This window comes from Lytechinus pictus, chromosome 10, assembly GCF_037042905.1.
Source record: "Lytechinus pictus isolate F3 Inbred chromosome 10, Lp3.0, whole genome shotgun sequence".
Taxonomy (NCBI): Eukaryota; Metazoa; Echinodermata; class Echinoidea; order Temnopleuroida; family Toxopneustidae; genus Lytechinus; species Lytechinus pictus.
The window spans coordinates 33,350,367-33,366,202 of NC_087254.1; the positions used below are offsets into that span (position 1 = coordinate 33,350,367).

General features: G+C 35.5%; 1 protein-coding gene across 1 annotated transcript; it reads left to right on the forward strand.

Annotated features, from left to right (window-relative positions):
* Positions 1-3,691: 3,691 nt before the first annotated feature.
* LOC129270158 (cytosolic Fe-S cluster assembly factor NUBP2 homolog) lies at positions 3,692-14,188 on the forward strand. The gene is made up of 8 exons (XM_064105889.1): positions 3,692-4,058; positions 9,227-9,315; positions 9,996-10,099; positions 10,791-10,862; positions 11,457-11,539; positions 11,946-12,056; positions 12,449-12,518; positions 12,878-14,188. The coding sequence occupies exons 1-8, from the start codon at positions 3,930-3,932 to the stop codon at positions 13,021-13,023; spliced, it is 804 nt and encodes a 267-aa protein (XP_063961959.1). The 5' UTR covers positions 3,692-3,929; the 3' UTR covers positions 13,024-14,188.
* Positions 14,189-15,836: the final 1,648 nt, after the last annotated feature.

Below are 15,836 nucleotides of genomic sequence, written 5' to 3' on the forward strand. Positions count from 1 at the left end.
TATCATATTATTATCATTATTATTACAATTATTACAATTATTATCATTTTCCTTTCCTTACAAAAATATAAACTTTCACGGTTTTCATGGTCATCACACATGAGAAGCAAAGAACAATGTCTCAAAAGTATCTCCATAACAATTTGTAGGCATAAGTCATATATTATAATATATCAATTTTATGACATTTTAAGTTAGACCTCAATATGTCCCTTTACACCGGATGAGGAAGTTCTTGCTACGTCGTTAAAATTACAACAAAATGCCTGGGAAAGAGCGTCTTGTCCCGTGCAATGCATGATTCGCGTCGCCGCCATGTCCTAATTGCTATAGGTTTACGGTTGGTTGATTACGTTCCCATTGGGTTTATGCGCGCTGTCATGGGCCGTGCAGCGCGGTGCAGCGCGTCTGAACGGTTTTCCTCTACGTCCTCGCAATTCAAGCAAAGTGCGACTCCTTGAAGTGGCAGAGGAAAAGACTCGAACAGAGTTGTACAAGTAGGCCTACTTTTATTTTCCATATGCGCTATAGCATGCGTCTAATATTACGTCACGTTATTGTTCGTAGGTCTAATACTCACATTACACCAACTCTACGTCCATGTAGTTCTCGTTGCGTCAAATAAAGATGACCATGACGCAGTGGGAACTGCTACAGCATACTGAGGGTGTAGTGAGAACTGTTATTGACGTGACATAGTTTGCATGATCTCCCTGTCGTTGACATGTCCAAAGTCCACGTTGCGGGACATTGCGTATATCTTTTCAGTGACTTGAACTCCTGGGTGTCGATCGGGGAGGGGATATCCTTCCAATAATTCAGGTGGGGGAAGGCCTGTTATCACTCCCCCAATTATTTACGGTCGAACATCATAATATTTATGATGAATAATACAGTTGCGTATCTAGGGGGGCAAATGGCACGTGCCACTTTCAGGGGCTGCACAAAAGGGGAATAGTGCGAAAATAAGGAAGAGAAAAGGAAAAAAAATGAAGGGAAGGGGCAACGGAATAAAGGCAATGAACAGAAAAGGAATGCCACTAAAGGTGATTAATACCCCGTCCTATGCTATTACCATGGTAATGCAGTTTCCAACACATTTTGGAAAATGATTCTTGCCTGTCTTTACCTAGGAATTAGAATTCGTGCCCATTTTTTATTAGTGATGTGCTTATTTTCTTCAAAAATTCCAACAAACAGACCTTAAAATATTCCCTTTTCAAACGTAAATATCGCAACTTTTAATTTCAGTCCTGCTGCGAGTTTGCGTTTTGATGCGTTACTCTTTATTAATTCTTACAAACATTTCTGATATACATATTTTTTTCTATTTTAATTGTCAAAGCTTTTCATCACACGATGATATGATAAGGGAGATTGTAAATCCTCCCTATTTATTTTTACAAACATTAAAATGTCCCTTTTTAGGTGAGGATATACACTCTAAAAACTGGAGTGCTAATTTAGCTCTTAAGGAGCGTGTATAGTGACTGCACTTCGGAGTGCTGATTTTCTCGTTCAAATTTGAACTAAAAAATCAGCACTCCGAAGTGCAGTCACTATACACGCTCTTTAAGAGCTGAATTAGCACTTCGTTTTTTAGAGTGTATATTTAAAAAAATCAGCTCGCGCTTCGCGTTTGCATTACGCCGATGAGATACGTATCCTTTTCATGAATTCCTACAAATAGTCCTAAAAATGTCCCCTTTCAGGTAGTATATCAAAAATTTCAGCTCACCCCTCGTGCTTGCATTAGATACGCATCGTGCATGGGATGAAAATCATCCCGATTTCAGTTCTAAATATCTATAATTTTCAATTCGCGCTTCTCGCTCTAACTGTTTAGATATGCATCATAATGATTACAAAAGTGTTTAGAGTATTCAGTTTTAAGATCTTAATATTGAAAAAAAAAAAAAAAAAGCTCGCGCTTCGCCCTCGTATTAGGTCGGTTTATCTAACGAGATACCTATCATCTCTCCTAAAAAAAGTATTTTTATATGTTTTCAGCTCTGAATATCTATAATATTCAGCTCACATGTTCATGTTTATTTTTTTTATACATGACAATATCTTAATTAAATTTTTTATCCCTTCCTGCAACCAAGTGCATGCTTGGGTTTTCCTTCTTTATATTTTACCACCCTTTTGAATGTCACTTTATTCTGATATTGCGTATCAATAAAAAAAACTTTGCACTTTAAAAAAATCCTGGGAATTGAAAAATATATATGGAGATAATTTTGTTCTTATATATTCTTGGATTTTGGTCTCATCTATCAAATGAAAGTAAAAGTTTTGACAGACACTAGCTTGAGTAAATACTATCCATTTCTGTAAAGCTCGCAGAAATCCGGGTTTGCGCAGTCCTGAATTCTCATTTTCACGCTCACCTGTGTCAAGGAAAAAAGGCGAAAACAAATTGACCGTGCACACTAAGAAAAATAGGTTCAACTTTGCACTTTTAAAGGTGCAGACCAGAAGTCACAAAGAGAGCACCTTTAAGGTGCAACTTTGTACCTTTTTGGAAAGGTGCTAAATATAAATTTGCACCTCTCTGAAAGGTGCAAAGTTGCACATATAAGGTGCAGTATTGCACCACCAAGGTTCTTATTTGCACCTTCAAGAGAAGTATACCCAGTTGTTGTGTGTCCGGACAGGTTGTGTGTCCGGACGATCAGTTTTAGAAAGTCATTTGGAAAAAATTTACAAGCGAAGTTTCATAAATGTTTAGTACAAAATGTTAGGAAATATTATAGAGAACAAAATAGAAGATGATTACAACTATTGAATTCGTATTTTTAGTGTAATCCAAAGACAAAAAAGAAGGCTTCAAAAATATAAAGTGTCCGGACACCCGACCCCCATCCTACCAAGTTGTACCTTTCCAAAAAGAAACAAAGTTGCCCCATAAAGGTGTTCCCAGTGTGACATCTATTTAGACGGCCACGGATTTTAACTCTACCTTTAATTCCGCAATATTTAATTGGCACAAGAAGATAGACTGGAAGAAAAGAAACTAGCTGAACAAAAGGGTTAACCAACAAACCATTTTAGAAAATGGGACCAGTTATTTTTTTTTAGGAATGCTGATCTATATAGTCGATTGATGTTCATGGTTGAGGGGGGCCACTTACATTGACGAGTGGATACCATGCGCGACCAAAAAAACACGTAAAAAGGATGTCTTTTTCAAGATAGGGCACGTTACGTACGTAACGTGATAAGGGTGTCAAAAACACAAAAATATTGAAAAAAGGGTATCTATTTCGCAGGGAAAATTATACGTGTTTAGGGTCAAATATGCGGGGATGATAAAACAAAATCAAAATGTTTTATAAAGGATGTCCTTTTTGCCCCAACACTACGTGTTTAGAGTCCGATTTGCGCGAGGTGTGGCCGTACTAAACCAAAATAATGGTGTGTAAAGGTAAAATCGACGACCGACGGACGCGTGACATAACAATGAAATATCTCTGTACTTGTTTAGGGGTTCATTTCAGGGAATACTTGCTAAGAGTATCGTTTTGTTTCCAATACTTGTTAAGGGGTGCATTTTCAGAAAATGGAAAATACATCGCTGTACTTGTTTAGGGGCTCAGTTCTGGGAATACTTGCCAATAGTATTTGTTTCCAATACTTGTTAAGGGTAGGGTTTCACACGCCAATACTTGTTAAGGGGTGCATTTTCAGAATATGGAAAATACGTGTTTAGGGTGCTTTTCAAGACCCCGTGGTCGCGCATGGTATCCACTCGTCAATGGAAGTGGCCCCCCCGGGGATGACGGGCACAACTTTCGTTCATCCCCGCCTCGATCTGTTTACTTCCTTTGTTTTTCTCAAAGTTTAGCCAGGGGGGGGGGGGGTAGTGGTGTAACTAGTAATTTAGGGACTAGTGGTATACCGGTAGACGGTGTGGTTTCAGCGAAATGGATGAAGTAAAGAACAACTTGGCCAGTGTAAAGCACACTATTCTCGTTTTGTCAGGAAAGGGTGGCGTCGGAAAAAGCACGGTTGCAACGCAGTTGGCCCTTGGTCTTAAATTTGCAAAGAAAAAGGTAAGAAGATTAAATTTCTCTCAAAATGCACTGGTCTCATTCGCGTGCCCCAGCCCCACATGCTTATTTTTGTGTAATGTCTGGATTTGGTTGTGACGCGTGAGGAGTTTCTTTGCCTAGTGGCTAGTGTAACGTTAAGTGTGTCTGGAGCTGGAGAAAAAAGTTATATTTCTTATTAATTCAAGAAAATATTTTCTTTGTGAATTTGAATAGAAATAACCTTCAGATTTGACAGAAATCTAAAATTTTATGAAAAATATCAAATTAATGACTGCAAAAAAGAAGAAGAAATCCGGTCAATTTTCAGCATTTTCCTGCATGTGTAAGTGTAACGTTAGTTAAAGGACAAGTCCACCCCAACAAAAACTTGATTTGAATAAAAAGAGAAAAATTCAACAAGCATGACACTGAAAATTTCATCAAAATCGGATGTAAAATAAGAAAGTTATGGCATATTAAAGTTTCGCTTCATTTCACAAAACAGTTATCAGTAGAGGCGCACGGCCAATATGGGAGACAATCTCCCACATTGGCGACTTGCTTTGCAAAAGGACAAAAGAAACAACACCAACAAAAGCATGATTTTTTCCACCCAAAATTTTGTCTCACTGAGGTCAGAAGCCCATTTGTTTTGTGTGTGATTGACAACAAAAATCCTTATCAAAACAAAAGTAGACAATGAATATTTAAAGTAGACGGTGAAAAGGGGTTATTTTTCATGAGGAATCTGCTTATCACATTTTTATTTGCCGCCAAGCCCAAGGTAATCCTTTTGCAGCAAATGTAAACAAAGGAAATTGGACTCCAAAACTGGAGACTGTCTCTGAAATTGGATACCCAAATTCTTTACAAAAGTCTCTGATATTGGACATAATCTCCCACATATTGGAGACAGTCTCCAATATTGGCCGTGCGCCTCTACTGGTTATCAGGTTATATGCACATCTCGGTCGGTATGCAAATGATGAACTGATGACATCACTCACTATTTCTTTTGTATTTTAGTATATGAAATATTTTTATTTTCTCGTCATTGTCATGTGAAATGAAGTTTCATTCCTCCCTGCACACGTGGAATTCCATTATTTTAACATTTTGTGCTTCAGGCAAGGAGGTCCTAATCGTCAAATTCATAAAAATTGAAATATTGTATAATTCAAACAATAAAAAACAAAAGAAATAGTGAGTGAGTGACATCATTGACTCTCTCATTTGGATGTAACTGGCTCGTTCATATAACTATTTTGTTAAAAATAAGCGAAACTTTGAAATGTCATAACTTTCTTATTTTACATCCGATTTTGATGAAATTTTCAGCATTGTGCTTGTCTGATTTTTCTCTAGTGATTCAAATCAACATTTTTCTGTGGTGGACTTGACCTTTAAAATTAAGAAATGGACACACACAAATCCAAATTTTTAGCTTCTGAGAGCTGTTATAAATTTATTCTTGATGCCAAAAACTTGTCCATAAAGTGCCTAGTAGGAATTTGGATGCTCTTTCTGATGGTAATTGGTATGATTTTTTAAAAGATTTGGAAATCAGATCACAATGAAAAATTCAGGCACTAATCAACTTGTTAAATGCAGTTTCGCACTGGCCGACTCGACTCCGAGCAAAGTTCCCCACCATAAATTGTTTACAAATGTCAACACAAGTCTCTCACTCACAATTCGAGGTCACCGCCTTTCCAAATATCGCGATCAGGAACGGCTGTATTTTATGGTATTTTGCCAAAATTTGCTCAATCTCGAATGTTGACGTTATATAGATGTAGAATCTTGTATCATTAAACTGCATAATGCAACATGTATAGATTAGGTTTAGATATACGATCATTACTAAGCCTGAGTCGAATCGATTTTAAAATTGGTGTTCGATCGATGTCATCGAACGCCGATGCAGATTTTGCAAAATCGGTGCATCAAAAAAAAAAAAAAATATGTCGGCCGGCCGATTCATTTGGTTAACGCAATCAAACATAAAAATAAACAGTAATATCCAACTTGACTACTACTTACTTGATTTATATTGCCCCCAAAATGAAACCGATTGTGTAAATATGATGCCTATTCCCCATTAATTTGAAGTTTTTTTCGATCATAGTTCGAGTCTTACTCGTCTGCTCGTGCCGAGATAATTTATGCACGATGAATTTATGAATGGAAGTCATCACCATCGATCGTGCATGCGCAGTACTGTGCTTTAATCAAATCAGAAAATGGCCGGAAAATTGGCGCGATCAACGTAAAATAAATCTTGCTTTCATGAACAATATTAATATCATGACAATAGAACATGATTTAATCGTAATATTTAACAATAATTTGCATATGATAATCATTAATATGCATTTAGAGCTTGATGTGAAAAGTTTGTATTTCGTTTCAATTTTCAATGGCGGACATCACATGACGATCGACTTGAGACTATTCCAATCTATGACTGGAATAGTCTTCCTGAAAACCTAATACAAATGTCAACAACAGACAAATTTAAAAGAAATATTGATATATTTTGGCAAAATAAGTACTTTGAGCTTCCATGACTCCTCACGCAAGCTCATGAAGTAGTAGTTTTCAGTGACCAATCCTACAAGAAGCGACCGGGAGTTACAGGCTTGCGCCTTCATCCCGTACCAGATGATGATGATGATGATGATGAGTGAGTGCACTTGTCTAAAAAAATAATTATCACGTCAGGATTGATTCTCGAACATTGTCAACATGTAGAAACTCTTTTGAAGATCGTAATATCACCATATAATAAAATTTTACATGACAAAACAGAGAAAAATTGCGTTTTATATTTTTTCCCATCAATTTCAAGCTAGTTTGTGCCCAACTTTGGGCTCTGATTTCATGAATATGTCAGACGTCATCGACCGCGCATGCGCATTGTGCTACTTTTCTCGGAGATCGGAGACGTCCAGAGATGGAATAAAAATAATGCCAGTATAATACTATTAATTCTTCTATATGAACATAACATACTTTGCTGACATCGTCAATATTTTTAGTATGGCCATAATTTCTTATCGTAATTATTTAACATCCAATAATAATTTATTTGAATTTAGAGCTCGATCCGAGACATTCGTATTTATTTAGATCACAAGCTCTTGTGTCTAACTAAAAAATGGATTATCATTATCAGGATTAATTCTCGAACATCGTCATAACTCATATTCCACAATCTTTCCTCACAATTGTTATATCAGCATTGAATACCAATTCAAATGATCATCCAGAGAAAATTACGTATTTATTCCCATCAATTTATTTGGAGCTAATTTTGGATCCAACTACCCCGCCAACTACACAATCTCAGGCAAGTTACAGGGCTCTTCCCACTGTTTGCACAGTTTGTTAGATGGCGCTGGCAAGCGCGCCTGTCGTTTCGGGAGAGTACGGGGCTGGTGTGTGCGAGGCTGGACTGCGAATGCTAGCTGACCGAAAATCATTCGGATCGACTCTGCGTGATTCATGTCTTTAATATTGTTTCATTTTAAACTTATATGTTATCATCTGCAAATAACATTGTTGAGGATATTTTGGGAAGAATTCTGCATTGCTCCCCGGCCTTTTTTGTGTTTTGTGATCATGGAAAATACGAACAAACTTTGCTCTGTCATCTGCTTTTGCAACGCTCACCCGGCCAGAGCAGACCGTCAGTGCATGTAGTGCATGCATAGTGCATCGACGGCCGGCCGGAGCAAAAAAAATTCCCCGCCTTCAACATTTGATGCATCGATGTTCGATCGAAAAAACACTGGTTTTCAAAATAATCGATATGACTCAGGCTTAATTGTAAAAATGTACTCAAATTTATCTGGCTCACATTTATAATTAATTAATTGAATATCAAAATTGTTCAAGTATGCAATGAATTTACAGTTTTCCAATGAGTTTCTTCCTGAATTGCTCACTTCACTCATGTTCTTTTATTTGTACAATGTTTATTTATGTTTCGTTCATGTATCTGTTACAATGTTATGTTCACACTTATGTCATGTATGCTTTTGTTACCCTGTATCTCGTTCGATAAGAACTGATATCCTTGGTTTATATGTTTATTACCTTTGTTATATGATTTATATGATTTATCAATAAAGAGGTGATTTATAAAAAACTTACTTTCATCTCAGTGAGTTGTGAGACTGAGTCTTACATTTTGAGTCACAAGTCTCAGTCAGACATAGACCAAAAGCTTCAGTCTCTGTATTTGGTTGTTCCGCTGAAATTTGTCAAATTCTCATTCGTATGGCAATGTATGCCATGGCTTTGCCATAGTTTTGATATATAGCTAGACTGAAATTATCAACCAAAAGTTCTGCCTGCAGCAGCTCGCCCATTTGTTCACCGCATGTTCACTAACTTCAGCTCAGACCATATAAAAATGACAGAGAATTTAACTCCAAGCAAAACAGTGAATTTTAGATTGAAGCCAAAATACAGCTGTTCCTGATCGTGATATTCGGAGAAGCATTGGGTATATTGACCTTGAACTGTGATTGAGAGACTTGCTACATGTATGACATTTGCGAACAGTTACTGGTGGGGAAATTCTCTCGAATTCGGCTGGTGTGAAATTGCATTAATTAGCGCCAAAAAAATCTGTATTTAATCCTCGGCTATGACAAAAGTCATTCCCGGCCATTTAAAATTAAAGAGAGTCGCCATTGCTGACACCATAAGGCCATTGCTGAAAGAGTTGCAATTAAGTCGAAAAATCACCCGAAACTTGATTTTCAACTAGTGTGTATTTGGGACTTTCGCTTTTTTCAAGTTGCGATTAGACTCTGAATGCAAGTCTTTTAACAATGGGCCCCACAAAGCAACCAATTACTGCTACTGATTTTCAGTAATTAGTAGTGAAAAATTAGAAAAATACTCATGCTTTCATGCAAAATACTGATTTCTTAAGCTTCAGTTTGATGTTTTGTCCCATGGTATTTCTTTGAAAATACTGATTTCCTCACCAGAATACTGATTTCATCTTTTAAAATACTGGAATATTCTTGTTCAGGTTGGCAGCTCTGGTCTCATGTCAGACAACAAAATCTTGATGATATGCTATCCTGGTCTGTTGTCTATTTTCTTTATTTTCTATTTCTCTCTCTCCTTTGAATACAGAATTCCTAATTTTCAAATCTTTTTTTTTGTAGGTAGGGATCCTAGACATTGATCTTTGTGGACCTAGCATTCCACGGATGGTTGGAGTAGAAGGGTATGACGTACACCAATGTCCACAAGGGTAAGGAAGATGGTAGTATTACTATTCATTGTCATCTATTGTCAGGCAAGAGTCCCGGACCAATCTGACTGGTTCTTTTAGACCTGCAAATCCCTCAATACACACACACACAGACACATAAGAATCACCTTACAGTAATGGTAGTTTAACCAAGGAGATCTCCCTGGTTTAACATATATGTAGCAGATGGAAGGAAATAGAAAAGGGAGCCAGTTAATATTCCAAGTTTCGTTTGGTTTATGAAACAACCTCCCCCTTATCCTCAAGCGTACGATTGACACACTCTTCATCCTTAAAGAGTCATTTTCCGTAAGTTTAACATGTCTCTCCATCAATACCCGTACATTCTAAGGATAACTCGGCTTTGGAACTTACTTCTTGCCAACACATTTGCGTTTGCTCCCAATTTAGGCAAACTCCATAGTGTTAGTCTGTAAATATGATTTATGATTTGGTAATCATTGGCCACTTTTCATCATATATTAATGGTAACATCACTCCCAAGATCAAATAAAAAGAAATTTGTTTTTAAAGATACAAAAAAAATTGTAAAATTATTTTAAGAAGAGGTGTATTTCTGTTTGATCAAACATAAATTTGTCCAGATGCCGATAAGGAGAATAATCAGATATAACCAGGAATGTTAAATTTCTTGTTTGATCACTTTGATTCTTTTGCAGATGGGTACCTGTTTACCCTGATCCATCTTTAGCAATCATGTCAATCAGCTTCCTTCTCGGTAATCAAGATGATGCGGTGGTGTGGAGGGGACCAAAGAAAAATGGTATTGTTGAAATGATCATTCCTAAGTAATACCTGTATTCAGAAGTATATAAATTCATTGTAAAAGTTTACTTTTGTAAGTAACGGTAGTGAATATGCACCCCTGCTTACGTGTAGGATAAAAACAGAAAATATTTACAAATTAAAGTTGGGTATTTCATAAACAACTTACAATGATAGTAACTTGATATTATGGCTACTACCATGGAAACGGGCCCTGCAGCCAATCAAAATCAAAGTTTCCATGGTACTAGTTTGTAAATGGAAAAGTAACCATTGTTTTGTCTTCATGATATTGGCCCCAGGTTTCTACATTTTCATGCTTCTTTCATCAGGAGTCTTGTTTGTGATAAAGAAAAAAAAATTATTGAAATCATTTGATTTGACTTGAATACTTTTCATTCTTTTTAAAACAAAATCTCTTATCGGTCCATGTCTAACAAATTATAAAATTCATCTGACTTAAAAAGCATATTACATTATAGAACAGGAAGATATTTTCTTCATGACTCCTGTGTTGGCATAGGTTGGTCCTATAACTCTGGAACTAGTATTAGTAGTATTAAATTGTGTGATGAAGAAAACTATATCAAAGAGTTTAAGAAACCATGAGAGATGAGTGCACGTACAATATATCTGCAAGTATTTGCTGTTGATTTTCACATCCAGCGTCTTTTTTTTCTCTCTTTCAGCAATGATAAAGCAGTTTCTGACTGATGTTGTATGGGGTGAATTAGACTACCTTATTATAGATACACCACCAGGTTGGTATGATTCAGAAAGCAAATTATGAAAGTTTGGTAATTGGTTGTCATTTCATTTTACTCATTTTATTTTACATAAATTCTTTAGCATTTACATTTTTTTTACTTTTCCCTTTTTTCTTTCTTTTCCCTTTTTTCTTTCATTGGCAATGGAAATGTATCAGAAATTGTTATTTGAATAATGTATTCACATGTAAAATTGCCATTATCCAAATCATGAGCAACCTTATTTTGTACATTGTTGGAATGTTTGAGCAATTGATTTTGAAAATATTTAGATTATTTATTTAATGAAAAAGAGTTGAAAAATATATCTGTTGTAAGGGGTTATTTTGCCTCGAAATCCCCCTATTTTTATTTTTTTTTCCACATGGGATCAAAGCAGTGCATTGACCAAGATTTAAAAAAAATGATACTGACTTCATGAATCAACATGTCAGAATTTTCAACATGCTGGCATTTTTGTATGAATCATTGCCTGATTGTAACAGTAATTTTTGGTGTAGTGATTTCTTGAATCATTGTGTTATATTGCATAATCTGTTCATTGTATATTTACATAATCTATTACAAAATCTGCTTATTTTATAACAGGTACATCAGATGAACACATCACAGTGGTAGAGAATCTCCAGTCTCATAACCCGGATGGTGCTGTCCTTGTTACAACTCCTCAGGTAATTCAGGCTGGCCTATGACAGTTGTTACCTTTTATTTCCCGATTTATAGGAATCCCATGCTTTTTATAGTATTGCCTTATACATTCTCGTTATTTTCATTTACAATGGAGAGGGGAGAATTATATGAAACCATTTTGAATCATCACCTAATTTCATTTGGGAGTTATCCAATAATAGGTTTCTTTAATTTTGACACTGCTCTTCTATTGTAATGTATTCTTCCCCCCTGATGGATTCCCCTCATTTTAACAATTCCTAAGCCCTCATTTGCATGTTCATAATTTGCTCAAGAATCATTTCTTTGCCCTTGTACCTATCATGAAAAATGAATAAGATGGATTATTAGATCATTTTAGATGTGTGATTAAGCTATTATAATATTGTGGGGTTTTATCCTCTGCAGGCAGTAGCTGTAGGTGATGTTCGAAGAGAGCTAACATTCTGCAGGAAGACGAAGCTAAGAGTGTTGGGACTGGTAGAAAACATGAGCGGGTTTGTCTGCCCTCACTGTTCAGTAAGTATCTGCTTGATGATACATAAGGGAAAATAATGCATTAACGTACCCAGCCCTACCCTAAAAATATCCCTGACCCTACGTTTTTTCCTTTGTACAGTTATCGATAGAATCAATATCACATATCTTGCTGACTTTGCGATCGAATTGAAAAACGGAAGTGACGTGTGTTTGAGCCGGTGCATGAAATATCTCAGGCTTTGGTGTATGGGTAACCAGTTAATACAACAAATTGATCCTGTCTTTAGTGAGTTGTTTGTATGTATGCATGACTTGTGTGTGTATGACTGCGAGTGTTGGGGTGTATGTGTAGATATTGGTATCAAATACACTTTTCAATTTAAATAATTTTCACTCTTCTCCCCCCCCCCCCTCTTTTTTCTTCTTTGAAGGAGTGTTCCAATGTGTTCTCTCAAGGAGGTGGTGAATCACTGGCAAAGGAATGTCAAGTTCCCTTTCTAGGTAAAGATGGTTTTGCTTTTGAATTTATTGTTCTTTTTATTTCAAATGATTACCATAATAAAATAGCCACTATTTATATTTACATTTCTTAGATTAATTACCATAATGAATACCTCAGATTAGAAATAAGAATGAAGAAAAGTGGTCAGCTTGAAAATATTGATAAACAAATTACAAATTATAAATAACACATAAAAATGAAAATGAAGGGCTTATTAGAGATTAAAGATGATAAATTGAAAGTTACAGTGATATTTAGTAATTTAAAGGGGAATAAAATATTATCCCAAGAAATCAGGTGTTTTCAGAGAGCTTATTTTTACATACATGAGTCTTCTTTCATTTTGTGTATTTCACAGGTAACATTCCACTGGATCCTCAACTTGCGAGCTGCTCTGAGGGTGGTCAGGGCTTCATAGAGGCCTTCCCATCATCCCTGTCAACACAAGCCATCCAAAGCATAGTTGAAGCAGTCATAGCAAGCACCGATACAAGTACGACGTGACACATGCTGCCTGGCTACGGGAATACAAGTACTAGGAACCGTTTATATAGTTTTAATAGTTAGGAATAATCCATTGCCAGCAGTGCATGGCACAGAACCTTGTCAGTGCTCAACAGGCTCTCAAAGTCTGAGTGACAGAGGCTTCGCAGACCATATGATGGAGAATGAAATACCATTGGTGAGAAAAAGTGAACAGGATCAAAGATGAAGTATAATGAAGATACAGCCATATTCAGCTCATTATTCACCTTGTTAATCATCTTTAATACATCAAAGGAATTTATGATTAGTCAGACTGTATCTTGAAGGTAGTGGCTGAATTGCTCACAATTTGCATTCTACAAACTTATATCATTTTAACTCAGTTAAACAAATGCATGAGAAATTTCTGATAAACCTGATTTCTTCTCATTATGGCACAAATGGAACAAACATGGATAAATCCTTACCAGATTTTATGATGATAATGGCATTCTTGGTTTATAAAGCAGTGTCATTGAAACCTCCAGAATTGATTAGTCCTTCAATGGTTTGAATATTTGAGCTATTTAGTAGAGTGCTTCTGTTATCACTCTATTCAAATGTTTGATCATGATTATTCTGCAACTCAGAATTTAACCATGTAGCCATGATTCAAGTATGTTTTACCCCCATTTTGCACACAACAGATACAATTTTTTTCTTTTAGAAAGTCCCCTCGTTTTTTCTTTCTTTTATTTTTTGCAGACAGGGGTTGCATTCCAGGTACATTTTGGCTAAACCATCTCCCTTTAAATGCAGAATATTACAAAATAGAACCAGAAAAATAATTGATTACGAACTCATTAAAACAACTTTTTTTCCTCAAAATTTGATGCATTCGTTGTAAATAAACATGCCCAAAAGACCCCTCTTTACACTGTAGACAGTGGAAGATTTTGTAATCCTCTTGGTCGAATGAGCATTTGGTCAAACAATCACGTTGTCTAATACTTATGTTGTTACCAATAACACTGAACATGAAGAGTTTTAAGTTTGGACATATCTTTAACCAAGTTGAAATGAATTATTTCAAATTCAGAGTTGAAGTCTTTAATTACTAGAGTGATGATGAAAATATGTTTAGCTGATTCAAGCAACTCCGCTTCCTCTGTCATGTTATCCATTTCAATGTTAACATTATTTTTTACCAGTTTGTATTCTTTTGAATACCGGCCAAGGTATATTTATTCAATTTCATCCCGGAGTTTATTTACATACTTGAATTTTTTTCATATGAAATTATTTACCACGTCAAAGTTACAAAAATTCTTGACATAAATACAAATTATATCAGTCAAACACATCTGATGTAAAGACCTAGATTTATTTGTTGTTGATTGTTGTTTTTCTATTCTTGACTTGTTCCATTACCCTTAATTTATTACACTTTCTGTAAGACTGTTTTATAAAGCTATCTGTTAAAAAGTGATATTTTTGCATACTTTATAATTGAGATTGCAATATTATGTACATGAATGTATAAAATTTGAATAATTTGAAAAATGATTAATGAAGTTCAGTTGTATTGATTTGACAGAGATTACTTAAAGAATTTGGGTATTTCACAATCTGTTCATTATCATGAGAGGCCTACTTATCAATTTTGGAGTCAGCAACGTTTTCCCAGATAGCACAGGCTTCAAATGAAAATGGAAAAATTAAAGAAATACCGGTATTTAACTGAACAAAGAATCCCAAGTTCATGGAAGAAAAAGGATCGATTATTATAGCTAGCAGTGAGATCCTAGGAAAATAGTTTTGAATTAGGGGCCAGTAACACATAGCTCAGCAATCATCATAGAAAGAATATCTACAAATGATTGCATCGACTACAATGTGCAATCAATCTAAAAAATCAAGCTTATGATTAATTGCTAATGTTTGTGTTACCGAACCCAGGAGAGAAACATGGTGTCTAATGCAGGGTGTTTAGTGCACTGTGGTTGACCACTCTATCAGGATTAACATGGAGGAGTGACATGATATGGGTGAAATGATTGTTAAATGAGTGAATACAAAAAGTGATGCTTTTGGTAAGAAAAGGAGAGTGGAGATGAATGTGGATATTAAAGTCAAAGCATAAGTAAGGTTGGGTGTATTCAATTGTTATATTAGAGTCACTTTGCAAAAGGAGTTGCAATCAGACGCAACTAAAAAAATCAATTGCAACTTGGATTTTCAATCAATGAAAGGAGCGTATTAGAGACTTGATTTGGATTCGAATTCAAATCTTTCTGCTTTTTTTTACGAAAATAACTAATTTCTTAATTTTTTTTTGGTGAAAACCTTTTTTTTTGGTCAAATTTTCATCGGATGAAAACTCCCCCCCCCCTTTTTTTTTTGCTTGTCAAGTTTTCAATCAACTCAAAAATCCTGCGTACACTACTGTTTGCAGCAATATTCCCCAACCATCTTCAATCAATTTAATCAGTCCTATCTCTCCCTACTTGCTTCTGTATTTAGGGTTGTCCGTAGTTTCTCAAACCAGAAAAATGAATTCAAACAAAAGAAAAAAACAAGTAAAGGATTTTAATTAAATTTCCAACCAAATAAAAAAAACTAATGTTTACAGTTTTCTAATAGATTAGAGTGTTACTCCAGTCTGAAAATAACATGATCTTTGGAGCAAGAAACAAGAAAGCTTCATCAAAATCTATTTTAAAAAAGTTTATAATATCAATATTTTTTTTTATTTGTGCAAAATTTTGATCTAAGTGCTCTTCCAATTTTGATGAAACCATATCAGTGTTTTGTTTCTCTGATATTTACCATCTGTTCTAATGTTATAATTT